This window comes from Saccharomyces kudriavzevii, assembly GCF_947243775.1.
Source record: "Saccharomyces kudriavzevii IFO 1802 strain IFO1802 genome assembly, chromosome: 5".
NCBI lineage: Eukaryota > Fungi > Ascomycota > Saccharomycetes > Saccharomycetales > Saccharomycetaceae > Saccharomyces > Saccharomyces kudriavzevii.
Window position 1 is genome coordinate 544,070 of NC_079276.1, and position 12,822 is coordinate 556,891.

The 12,822-nt window shown below is 41.7% G+C and overlaps 5 protein-coding genes across 5 annotated transcripts; all 5 read left to right on the forward strand.

The window, feature by feature from the left end:
- Window positions 1-735: 735 nt before the first annotated feature.
- SKDI05G2700 (uncharacterized protein) lies at window positions 736-1,143 on the forward strand (the record flags this gene model as incomplete). The annotated part of the gene is made up of 1 exon (XM_056227602.1): window positions 736-1,143. The coding sequence occupies one exon, from the start codon at window positions 736-738 to the stop codon at window positions 1,141-1,143; it is 408 nt and encodes a 135-aa protein (XP_056087408.1).
- A 997-nt stretch (window positions 1,144-2,140) lies between these two features.
- On the forward strand, window positions 2,141-2,971 carry SKDI05G2710 (acetate uptake transporter family protein; the record flags this gene model as incomplete). Its single annotated transcript, XM_056227605.1, has 1 exon — window positions 2,141-2,971. The coding sequence occupies one exon, from the start codon at window positions 2,141-2,143 to the stop codon at window positions 2,969-2,971; it is 831 nt and encodes a 276-aa protein (XP_056087409.1).
- A 515-nt stretch (window positions 2,972-3,486) lies between these two features.
- SKDI05G2720 (uncharacterized protein) lies at window positions 3,487-4,800 on the forward strand (the record flags this gene model as incomplete). Its single annotated transcript, XM_056227606.1, has 1 exon — window positions 3,487-4,800. One exon carries the CDS (start codon window positions 3,487-3,489, stop codon window positions 4,798-4,800), a length of 1,314 nt encoding a protein of 437 aa, XP_056087410.1.
- A 530-nt stretch (window positions 4,801-5,330) lies between these two features.
- SKDI05G2730 (phytanoyl-CoA dioxygenase family protein) lies at window positions 5,331-6,392 on the forward strand (the record flags this gene model as incomplete). The annotated part of the gene is made up of 1 exon (XM_056227607.1): window positions 5,331-6,392. One exon carries the CDS (start codon window positions 5,331-5,333, stop codon window positions 6,390-6,392), a length of 1,062 nt encoding a protein of 353 aa, XP_056087411.1.
- Window positions 6,393-8,065: 1,673 nt separating this feature from the next.
- On the forward strand, window positions 8,066-9,637 carry SKDI05G2740 (IMP dehydrogenase; the record flags this gene model as incomplete). The annotated part of the gene is made up of 1 exon (XM_056227608.1): window positions 8,066-9,637. One exon carries the CDS (start codon window positions 8,066-8,068, stop codon window positions 9,635-9,637), a length of 1,572 nt encoding a protein of 523 aa, XP_056087412.1.
- Between the last annotated feature and the right edge of the window lie 3,185 nt (window positions 9,638-12,822).

The following is a 12,822-nucleotide window of genomic DNA, read 5'->3' on the forward strand; positions in this document are numbered from 1 at the left end:
AAGACGCCCTGCAGGAGACTGCGTGCCAGGCACATATGGGTGCAGAAAATAAGGTTTTTCGGGGTCAGTTTCTGGCAAGCAACACACACGATGATATTATTGAGACTGGCGGGCTACGTTTAGCTTCAGTTCGGCATACATCGGGCGGGCGTTCCCGAGGCGGTATGACGAACAAACCTCGTTCAGAACTTGTTGTCTTTATTGGCCATCGCGATTCATCTTGTTGCATATAATGCTTCACTTGTTTCCGATCGCGTATCTCCTTTCTCCGGTCTCACATCGTCGAACTCTGTTACGTAGGCAGAATAACCACCGCTACTGCCAAAATGCATGATGGCAAGCAACGCTTTCTTATTGTCTTTGTAGCTAACTATTCGACATATAAAACAGCACGTTTCTCGAGCTACCGAACGCTGTGAAGACAATGGTCAAGTGCGGAGAGAAACCAAGAAGCCAAAAGACCAACGAACAAAAATCAAGGAAAAAGCATGTCTCAATCCACTAATCCTGCAATTGTTTTAAGAAAAGTCGAGACATTGCGATCGAGCAAAGACCAGTTCCTGCCATTGATGATCCACATTATGTCAAGCTAGCTATAAAAGCTACCGGGTGTGCACTCCAACAAGCTGGCTGGGGGTCGTTTTGGCACTAGAGTGGTTGTGTTTGGTGCTGGTCCGGTGGGGCTGTTGAGTGCAGTCGCGCGCGCGTCCGGCGCCAGTGACGTCATTTTCGTTGATGTGTTTGACAACAAGTTGCAGAGGGCAAAGGACTTCGGTGCCACTGGCAGACGAGGTCGAAAGGCTCTTGGGCGGACATCATGCAGATGTCGTGTTCGAGTGTTCGGGCGCTGATATCTGCATTGACGCCGGTGTCAAAACCAGCAAAATTGGAGGAACCATGGGCAAAAACTACACCAACTTTCCAATTGCAGAAGTAGATGGCAAGAAAATGAGATTAATCGGATGTTTCCGTTATTCGTTCGGCAATTACCGCGACGCAGTGAACTTGGTTGCTTCGGGAAAAGTCAATGTCAAGCCCTTGATAACGCACAGATTCAAGTTCGAGGACGCGGCTAAGGCCTATGATTACAATATCGCAAATGGCGGCGAGGTGGTCAAGACCATCATTGCCGGCCCTGAATGAGGGGCGAGTTTTCGGACGGGTTTTTATTATCGCACATGCAGTTTGAACTTCACCTTTTCGTCTTAGCGAGTTTTTCTGCCTACTGTTTTTAGATCTGTACACATTTATATACATACGAATATGAATATGAAAAAAATCATAATATTTTTAAATAACACACAATTCTCAGGCATCCTGGGCGAGTCAGCAAGCTCATAGCAAAATCAGAGCCGTGGAACGACATGCATTCTACGCAACATCACAAAGCAGTGTGCGCTGCAAATGTGAAAATATGAGAAAAGGCCCTTTTGTTTGAGACTGGAAAAATGAACGTCGAAGCCTCTGTATGATGTGGTGGAAAGACATGTTGGATCTCAACATTTCATGAATCCGGCCATTGTATACAATCCTCCACGGAACGATCTAACTTATCCACCTCGTCCAGCTTTCCTTTTTCTGTTGTACGCAGACCCAGAAAAGCTCGAAGAAAACTAAAAAGGGAAAGCATTGTCGGACCTATTCGTCTTCCAGGCACCCCGTCCTTAAGCGATCACGTCATAAAAATTGCCTCGTTGCTTTCATGAAATTCAACGAATGTTGGTAATAATAATAAATAAAGATTGCAGAATCTTAACATTAGGTTTAGACTTAAACTTTACCCCCGCCCCCACAATCAGATGGTATGATTGAGTATCCTTCTTTTCCTTATTTTCTTTTCTTTTTTCTTTCTTCCGTTTCGTTCCCTTCTCTTCTTTTCTTCTTCTCGAGAGGTATAGTGTGGGAGCGGTTGCGAAGGGGTAAAACAAAACTCAGAAACTTTGACGAACATCCTGTAGTGCGATCAGCATCAATCGGAATCCGAATCCTTGCTGGACCTGTTCACGAAAAATAGCGAAAACTGTAGTGAAGCCAACACATATATAAGATAAAAATTTGCTTCTTAAAATGTAGTGTTAGCACTCTAATAGTTAGCGACAGGTTTTTTTGCCAAGCATATACAGACAGCAAAGTTGTTATAATGGAACCTATATCTTCAGTATCCTCATCCCAAGGCAGTATGAGAGAAACAAAACAAACCCAAAATGTAGAAGTACTCCCACAGACGCCGGGTGAAAGCAAAGAAAGACCCAACTGCAGACACATTGAGTCTGTTGGTGACTACATTCTGATTGGCGACCAATTTTTCAAAAAAAGCGATTTCGTGAATACCTTCTTGGAAGACTCCGGTCCCGAGATGAGCAATGAGCAACCAAGACAAGCTGCTTTTGCAAATCCTCTTCCACTTGGGTTGGCCTCTTTCTCGTTCATGTGTTTGACGTTAGGATTGGCTAATGCAAGAGTGCGCGGAGTCACCAATCTCTACCTGTTGAACGCGTCCTTTATTTTTGGTGGCGCCGTTGTTTTGCTGTCAGGGCTGCTGTCCTTCTGTGTTGGTGACACCTTTTGTATGACAGTCTTTGGCTCATTTGGGGGGTTTTGGATAAGTTGGGGGTGTCTAAACCTCGAGCAATTCGGTGTGGCCAAAGCCTATGCCGATAACCCTCAGGAAATGCAGAACATACTAGGGTTTTACCTCGCCGGATGGACCGTGTTTAATTTCTTGGTCATGGTATGCTCCATGAAGAGCACTTGGGGGATATTTCTACTTCTACTTTTCCTAGACTTGACGTTTTTAATGTTGTGCATCGGCTCTTTCACGCAAAGTGTCAATGCGTTCATGGCAGGGGGATATTTTGGTATATTGAGCAGCTGTTGTGGTTGGTATTCATTATATTGTTCAATCGCGAACAAGGATAGTACCTATGTTCCTCTGATTGCATACCCAATGCCAGGAGCTCATATTGTGTAATTGTGTAACAGACACTGTGTGATGCCTGATTCGTTCGTTTTTTGGCCAGAAAATGGGTAATGCAGCTTAGCTCGAGGGGAGATTTTCCATACAAGTAATTATGTGTAGTTGAATTCGTAAATAATACAGGCCCGTGGATCTAACATAGTATTGCAACGGGGTGTTATAGTATTTCATTACTGAAGCAGAAAGAAGAAATTGGGGAGGTGGTCAATAAGGTGGAGCTAGGTTTGTTTAAAAGAAGTGGAATGGCAAGACCGCCGTATGACTGCTGGGTATGATGCTCCTTTTGGGTAGCCATGCATTGTTCGAGTCATCCGAGTCACTCAACACTGATTCAGCCAGGTTTAGGGAAGTTCGGAGCTAGTAGCAAAGGCTTCAGAAATCCAACAAAAAGTGGTATTCCCTCTTTCTCTGCTCTATATATAACAGAGAGTTTTTAGAAGATTCACTCTTATGTTCCCGATGGCTTGGCTAATGCGTAGCACTTCGCGACTCACCAAGCTTCAGAAAATATGTGTGAGCATCAATTAACCCAAGAAGATCTCGAATTTGATAAAAAGCACATTTGGCACCCATACACATCTATAATCACTCCATTGAAAGTATACCCTGTTAGCAAAGCTGAGGGCTCTTACTTGTATCTCGATGATGGTAGTAAGGTAGTGGACGGTATGGCAAGTTGGTGGTGTGTTCAGCAAGGGTATAACAACCCTAGGTTAAATGCGGCCGCCATTTCGCAGATTAACAAAATGTCCCATGTGATGTTTGGTGGGATTACTCATAAGCCTGCCATAGATTTTTGTAGAAAGTTGCTATCCTTATTGCCAGACGACTTGGAATGCGCTTTATTAGCCGATTCCGGTTCTATCTCTGTCGACATTGCAATGAAAATGGCTTTACGGTACCATAATTCATTAGGGTATACGTCAAAAAAAAGGTTCCTAACCATTAAGAAGGGATACCACGGTGATGCGTTTGGGGCCGTGTCGGTTTGCGATCCAGTCAATTCCAGACACAGTGCATACAACGGATTCCTCGCTGAGAACATATTCTGTAAAGCACCAGAGATCCGGTTTGACTGTTCTGAAGAGGATGTTGAGCAATTGGTCGAGGAGCTCGATGTGAAACCATTTGCGAGACTTATCGAGGACAACCATAACGAAATTTCCGGTGTTGTGATGGAGAGCATTGTGCAAGGCGCAGGCGGTCTAAGAATGTACCATCCGTATTTCTTGAAGCGTGTCCGTGAACTCTGCTGCGAGTTCAACATTTTACTGATCCTCGACGAGGTTGCAGTGGGTCTTGGAAGAACAGGCATGCTCTTTGGATTCGAACATGCAGGAGTAGTGCCAGACATAGTATGTTTAGGGAAGACGTTGACAGCTGGGTACTTGACGCTATCTGCGACTGTCACTACCAGAAAGATTGGCAATCAAATCTCCATTGGACCTGACGGCTGCTTCATGCATGGCCAAACCTATATGGCCAATCCACTGGCATGCGCCGTTGCAAGTGAAAACTTGTCAATTTTGATGGAGGGCAAATGGAAATCTCAAGTTTGCCAAATAGAAACTCAGTTGAAAAAGGAGCTCTTGCCCTTGTTAGAGCATCCTATTGTAGCTGATGTAAGAATTCTAGGAGCTATAGGTGTCGTGGAAGTCATGAAGCGTGTGGATGTCGAAGATTTACAGGAGCGATTTGTCAAGGCAGGAGCATGGATTAGACCTTTCAACAATATAATCTACATTCTCCCTCCCTATATAATCACTTCTCAAGAGTTGACCATCTTAACAGAAGCTATTAAGTATGTGCTTGACTTTATTTAACTCCGGTTGGTATAACACGAATTGATATTACATAAAAAATAGATGCGAAACAAGTGACTTTTTCCTCAATTATCTCGGTGCGAAACCATACATAAAGACATACATACGTGATTATAGCAAAGAACACGAAATAACATGTCATGTAATTGTGTGAGGCGCCGCCCTGACTATTAGCATTGGCTATGACTCGCTGGGTTGGACGGAGACATCTTTCCTGAGCTTTTTTAAAGGAAAGTAAATGCGAATTCAAAGGATGCAGCACTTTTAGTCATCTGCACCTAGCAGAAACGTAAAGGGATGATTAACCTGAAGGCAACCTTTTCTAGTCACCCTTGCTCAACAGAAACGTAAACGCATGGGCGATCGAATGCAACTATTTCAGTAAAAAATCCTGATGTGAGCTAGCGCTCTATGGGTTCCCAGGACTTATAAAAGCCGAACTAAATGAAGATATCGGAATGGCATAATAGTTAGTGGTTTATCCTTTCTCTCGTTGGTGGAAAAGTATCGAAAATAACGCAATAAGAACAATGAATACAACAAGTACAATGAACACAAAATCACTCAACTTTTATGAGCCGTATGAAATTGATGGTCAGAAGTATATTACTATGGCAAAAAAGGATGATCTTGGAGCATATGAGCCTGGCCTAACGCAAGAAGCATTCACAGCCAGAGACAAGTCGGATTATGCCGACATTACGCAAAAGCTAGAAAAATACGGCGTTTGCGTAATCCCAAACTTCATAGATCCCTCAAAGTGTGATGAAATACTGGAGGAAATCGACCCGCATTTCTATAGGTACAGCTCATGGCAGGGTTCGCCCTTTCCGAAGGAAACTACGGTCGTGACAAGGTCCGTACTCCACTCGCCCATCATCTTAAAGGATGTTGTATCCAACGGGTTGTTCTGTGACATGGCAAGCCATTTTCTAGACGAGCAAAATTACTTCATGACTGGAAATGTCATCAGAAAATGTTCTAGTGGTATTCAACTCAACTCTGGTATTGTGTACAAGGTTGGGGCTGGCGCTGCAAACCAGGGCTATCACCGAGAAGATCACATCCACCATACTATCCATCAAGCATGTGAACGATTTCAATACGGAAAGGAAACATTATTCGGGGTAGGTGTTGCTTTCACAGATATGAACAAACTCAACGGGGCTACCCGTGTAATTGTTGGTTCCCACTTATGGGGTCCACACGATTCCTGCGGCAACTTCGATAAGAGGTTGGAATTTCATGTGGAGGCTGCAAAGGGCGATGCTGTTTTATTTTTGGGCAGCCTCTACCATGCAGCCAGCGCGAATCAAACTTTGAAGGATAGAATTGCTGGATATTTTTTCATGTCTCAGGGCTATTTAAAACAAGAAGAAAACCTTCACTTCGGAACAGATCTTGAATTTTTCAAGGATATGTCGCTGAACAATTTGCAACTCTTGGGACTCAGGACTGGCGAGCCATATTGCGGGCATATAGACTACAAGAGCCCAGGACATCTTGCCAATCCTGAGCTGTTTGAGAATGAGAATGAGACTGAGAATGGATATTATGGGGAGACTATCAAAGTTACTTATAATGATAAGTGACTGAAAAGAAGTATAGTTTGTTAATATAAATGGAATAATAATTAGTTATGAGAATTGAATATTTCAGGAAAAGTTGAAAATAGTTAGAAAAAATAAAAGAAAGAGATTCATTATAAGAAAGAAGAGTAATGATATTATATATAGTAGCGTCCGTATGGATATATGAAAACATTATGGTTTTTTTTAAGGTGGCATTAAGGGTGAGATGAATTGTCAGTTGGCCAGATGATGGTAATATTTATGTTCTGGGTATGATTATGGTCATGTTCAATATTTTATGGCAGGTATTGCTGTGGAGTGGAAGTTGCAGTGTTATATTCTATAGTGCCCGTGTGCGTATGTAATCACGTTATAGTATAACGCATGGAGTGATGATATTGGAAGTACAGGAACCTTGAACTTGGGCTGATATGGTAATCATTTATGTTCCTGTGACGGGTGAATACCATGCAGAGGATATATAAGAGGAAAGTAGAGGGCACGGGGGTGACGTGATGGTGGTGATGCGATGGTGATTGTATGTTGTTCATGTTAGCAATGGCATTATGTAGAAGCTGATATATGGTCAAGATGTTACAGTATTGAAGCAATGGGTGCAGTTGTATGGTCCACAAGGATGTGTGTTTGATTATGGATAGTAGATGTGACAGAAAACAGGGTATGAATTACTGAGGTGAGTGCCATATATAGTGATGAGAAGTGCTGTAGCAGTATTCTGTAGTGTCCGTGTGAGTATGTGCTGGATACGATATCTATTGGCCAGTAAAATCTTGTGACATTTGTTGGGATTCATTTTTGATAAGATTAATAATGTTATGCAGATAGAATTACTAGAAGTGCTCCTCATGGATTTAGGAATCCACGAAAGGGAATCGACAATTTTACATAATATTATTCTTATTTCTTCCTTCATTTTATGCGTCGTTATTCATTGATCCTATTGCATTATCAATCCTTGCATTTCAGCTTCCACTGATCTGATAACTCTTGTCATCTTCTTAACACCGTATATGATAATCTTCTATTTACGTGATCGAACGCATCAATCAGCTGAACTAGTAATTGATGGATAGTTGATTATTGTTTCAAGATGATACAAGAGTAAAAGTATGAGGTGAAAGAAAAGTGCAATTGATTGACAGAGCGGATATTGTAGGATGACACAGTGGCACATGATATATAGATGATCGGTTGGCGGCGGTATTACATAATAACATCCGTATGAGTATATATCCTACCATGTCTGCTCTCTACATTGCTTTTTCATTCAAAATTATTGGTTTTCCTAGCCGCACGCAGGCATCCCGCGCATTTCTTTTTCTCAAAGAAAGCGGAAAAAAAACAAAAAAAAAAAAAAGTATAAATAGTGGAGTCTTTTCCCATTTAACATTAAGTGAAAACTTCGACTGGAAATTTTTTGCCGAACATTTAACCGGAGAACCTTGGTGGCTTTTTTGATCAGTTTCGTGGGCTCGTACATTTTACTTAGTATGCTGGGAATTTTTTCTTCTGTATTCTATTCTATTCCTTGCCTTACTTTTCCTATTATTTCTTATTTATATAACTAAGTTCAAAAAACTTTCTAGCTGTCATAAACGCATTTCGTTTATAACAAACTAAAAGAAGTAAATATTTTCAGTGCAATTGGTAACAACCCAGAATACGTAAAAGCAATGGCCGCTATTAAAGACTACAAGACTGCACTGGAATTTACCAGGAGCCTACCAAGACTGGATGGTTTGTCTGTGCAGGAATTGATGGACTCCAAGATCAGAGGTGGGTTGACGTATAACGATTTTTTGATCTTACCAGGTTTAGTCGATTTTGCGTCCTCCGAAGTTAGCCTACAGACCAAGCTGACCAGGAATATCACTTTAAACATTCCATTGGTTTCTTCTCCAATGGACACTGTGACAGAATCGGAAATGGCCATCTTTATGGCTCTGTCGGGTGGTATCGGTTTCATTCACCATAACTGTACCCCCGAGGACCAAGCTGACATGGTCAGAAGAGTCAAGAACTATGAAAATGGGTTTATTAACAACCCTATAGTGATTTCTCCAACAACCACCGTTGGTGAAGCTAAGAGCATGAAGGAAAAGTATGGATTTGCAGGCTTCCCTGTCACGGAAGATGGCAAGGGAAATGCAAAGTTGGTGGGTGTCATCACTTCTCGTGATATACAATTCGTTGAGGACAACTCTTTACTCGTTCAGAATGTCATGACTGAAAACCCTGTTACCGGTGCACAAGGTATCACATTATCAGAAGGTAACGAAATTCTAAAGAAAATCAAAAAGGGTAGGCTATTGATTGTTGATGACAAGGGTAACTTAGTTTCTATGCTTTCCAGAACTGATTTAATGAAAAATCAAAACTACCCATTAGCGTCCAAAGCTGCCAACACCAAGCAATTGCTATGTGGTGCTTCCATTGGTACTATGGACGGTGATAGAGAAAGACTAAGATTATTGGTGAAAGCCGGCTTGGATGTCGTCGTATTGGATTCATCCCAAGGCAACTCTGTTTTCCAATTGAACATGCTCAAGTGGGTCAAAGAGAGTTTCCCAGGTCTGGAAGTCATCGCTGGTAACGTAGTCACCAGGGAACAAGCTGCCAATTTGATTGCTGCCGGTGCGGACGGTTTGAGAATTGGTATGGGAACTGGCTCTATTTGTATCACTCAAGAAGTTATGGCTTGTGGTAGGCCACAAGGTACAGCCGTCTACAATGTGTGTGAATTTGCTAACCAATTCGGTGTTCCATGTATGGCAGATGGTGGTGTTCAAAACATCGGTCACATTACCAAGGCCTTGGCTCTTGGTTCCTCTACTGTCATGATGGGTGGTATGGTGGCCGGTACTACCGAATCGCCAGGTGAATATTTCTATCAAGATGGTAAAAGATTGAAGGCATACCGTGGTATGGGTTCCATTGACGCCATGCAAAAGACTGGTACCAAGGGTAATGCATCTACCTCTCGCTACTTTTCCGAATCTGACAGCGTTTTGGTTGCCCAAGGTGTTTCCGGTGCTGTCGTTGACAAAGGTTCCATTAAGAAATTCATTCCATATTTGTACAATGGTTTACAACATTCTTGCCAAGACATTGGTTGCAAATCCCTAACCTTATTAAAGGAAAACGTCCAAAGCGGTAAAGTTAGATTTGAATTCAGAACCGCTTCTGCTCAACTAGAAGGTGGTGTTCACAATTTACATTCGTACGAAAAGCGTTTACATAACTGAATGTTGAAATGGAATCATTAATACAATAATACTGATGATAATGTTATGTAGTGCTGCCCGTATGACCTCCTGTTCTTATTATGTTACAATTGTATTAATGGGGTGATATGTTTGTGATACTTCGCTTATGTTGATATATGTTTATACCTTCTTATTGATAATCAGTATATTTTTATGTTTGGGTAATTTTAGTGGTGATTGTTGGTGGTGTATATATTAGCATATATAAAATAGGTGGTAGATATTTGTATAAAAACGTCATAAAGCGTGGAGTTAAGAGTATTTATATGATATTTGGGAGTGTTTAACTAATTATAGATATTAAAAAGTGGATAATCATGAGTGTTATGGGCAAATGGCACAGGGTATAAACCGCTGAGGTAAGGGCCGTGTTTAGTGATGTGATGAATGAGAGATGGAAAGCATGTGGTGGGGGTTAGAAAGCGTGGGGTACATGGTCAGGGTAACAATAAGGGAGTTCTTACAGTCCGTTTGAGTGGTGGATAGGGTAATAGCAGAGAAAGTGGTAGTGATGGTATGACAGTGATGGTGATGATGATGTTGACGTAAGGAATCACGATCTAGCTTATATGTCATAATGTAGTAAAATTATTGGACCTTTCTATATGTAATATCTATATAAGATACGTAGGATTGCTACTTTGTTGATAGAAACTAAAGTGGCTTAAGTACTAGTGGATTGGGAGTTTGCCACTATACGTTCTTCTTGTTTAAACAATAGTGAAACAATACTCGTATCATGCTTTTTTTGGGTTATCACATTTAACACAGATGAGGATTATTGTATAAGAATGGATTACATCCCTTAAGAAATTGCCGTGCTATGTACGTTGGTGATATGGAGGAGTACGGTTAATGAAGGGCAGTAGTTGGATCCTATAAGAGAAATAATGATTAGTAAAGGTTAGTGATGATTAGTGATGATAAGTGAGTATTTTATGAAAAGTTGAAAATAGTGAGAAAATATAAAATGGAGAGAGTAGTTATGGGAAAATGAGAGTAATGGTATTATATAGTAGCGTCCGTATGGATATATGAAAACATTGTAGTTTATTTTAAGGTGGCATTAAAAGTAAGAGAATGTGTCAGTTGGCAGGATGATGGTAATATTCATGTTCCGTGTGTGATTATGGTCATATTGAATATTGTAGGGCAGGCCGTTGCGGAGTGGAAGTTGTAGTGGTATATTCAATAGCGTCCGTGTACGTATGTAGTTATATCATAGTATAGCGCATGGAGTGGTGATATTGAAAGTACAGGAACCTTGAACTTGGACTGATATGGTAATTATTTATGTTCCTGTGACGAGTGAGTAGCATGCGGAGGATATATAAGAGGAAAGGCAGTAATTGTAGAGGAATGTATTAGAGTATGATGATAAGTAATGGAATTGAGTAGAGATTAAAGTGATTGTATTCGTTTATGTAGCACCCGTGTGCGTATGTGCTGGTGTTATGTTAAGAATATATTGAGAATACTGTAATGGCGGTTTATTGAGGTGATGATATTGTGTATTCTATGTTAGCAATGATATGCTGATGGGAGCAGTATGATGTTAGAGAGTGGAGGGCATGGGGGTGATGTGATGGTGGTGATTGTATTGTATATATTAGTTATGTTAACAATGGCGTAATGCAGAAGCTGATGTATAGTCAAGGTGTTAGAGTATTGAAGTACTGAGTGCAGTTGTATGGTCCACAAGGATAAGTGATTAGTTGTAGATAGTTAGATGTGACAGAAATGGGTAGAGATAATAAATGGCACAGGATATAAACTGTTTAGGTGAGTGCCATATATAGTGATGGGGTGTGGTATGGCAGTATTCTGTAGCGTCCGTGTGGCTATGTGCTGGATACGACATTATGATTCAATGGGGGAGAGCCGAGTTAGTTAGCAGGATATAAAGTGTGATATGGTGATGGTCTAGAGTAAAGTGATTGGTGTATGTTTATTGTTTACGATTATTGTATATATGGGAGGTAAATGGAGTGTAGTGTTTAAAGGATATAAAGGAGGTGTGGTAATGACGAGTGGATGAATATGTTGATTAGAATGCAGATAAGGGGTATGAAGTGTTAGATGTGAGATAGTATGAGTTTGGTGTAATGACATTAGGTATGAACCGCTGGGTGTGCCAGGTGGTAGTATCAAAGTAAGGTGATGGTAATTGAGAGATACAGAAGAGATGAGGAGGTGGTGAGTGGGGAATATGTTATTCAGCTAGCAGAGATGAGATATAGATGGATAAATGTGGAATACAGTGAGTTTAATGTGGAAATGGCCCTGGGTATAAACCACTGAGGTAAGGGCCGTACTTAGTGATGTCATAGATGAGAGGTGGTTTAGTACTATATAATAAGGGCTTATATTGGTCACGTGTTTGTATTTCGGGCTACAGAAGAGGTGAGAGGGTGATAACTTGGGGATATACTATTCAGGATACAAGGACACGATATAGATACATAAATGTGAAATATAATGAGTTTAGTGTTGAAATGACCCAGGGTATAAACCGCTGAGGTAAGGGCCGTATTTAGTGATGTTATGGATGAGAGGTGGTAAAGCATGTGGTGGGGTGAGAAAGCGTGGGGTACATGGTCAGGGTAACAATAAGGGTGTTCTTACAGTCCGTTTGAGTGGTGGATAGGGTAATAGCAGAGAAAGTGGTAGTGATGATGATGGTGGTGATGATAGTGATGGTGATGATATTGTTAGTAATGGTGATGGTGGTAGTGGTAGTGATGGTGGTAGTGATGATGATGGTGATGCTAATGGTGTAATAGTGATGGGTGTTAGTAGTGGTAGTGATGGTGGTAGTGGTAGTGATGGTGTGAGTGTGAGTCTGTGTGTGTGTGGTAGTGATGGTGTGAGTGTGAGTCTGTGTGTGGGTGTGTGGTGTGTGTGTGTGTGTGGGTGTGTGTGTGTGTGTGTGGGTGTGTGTGTGTGGGTGTGTGTGTGGGTGTGTGTGTGGGTGTGGTGTGGGTGTGGGTGTGGTGTGTGTGTGGGTGTGTGTGGGTGTGGGTGTGTGTGTGTGGTGTGTGGGTGTGTGTGGGTGTGTGGGTGTGGGTGTGTGTGTGGGTGTGTGTGGGTGTGTGGGTGTGGGTGTGTGTGGTGTGGGGTGTGTGGGTGTGGGTGTGTGTGTGGGTGTGTGTGGTGTGGGGTGT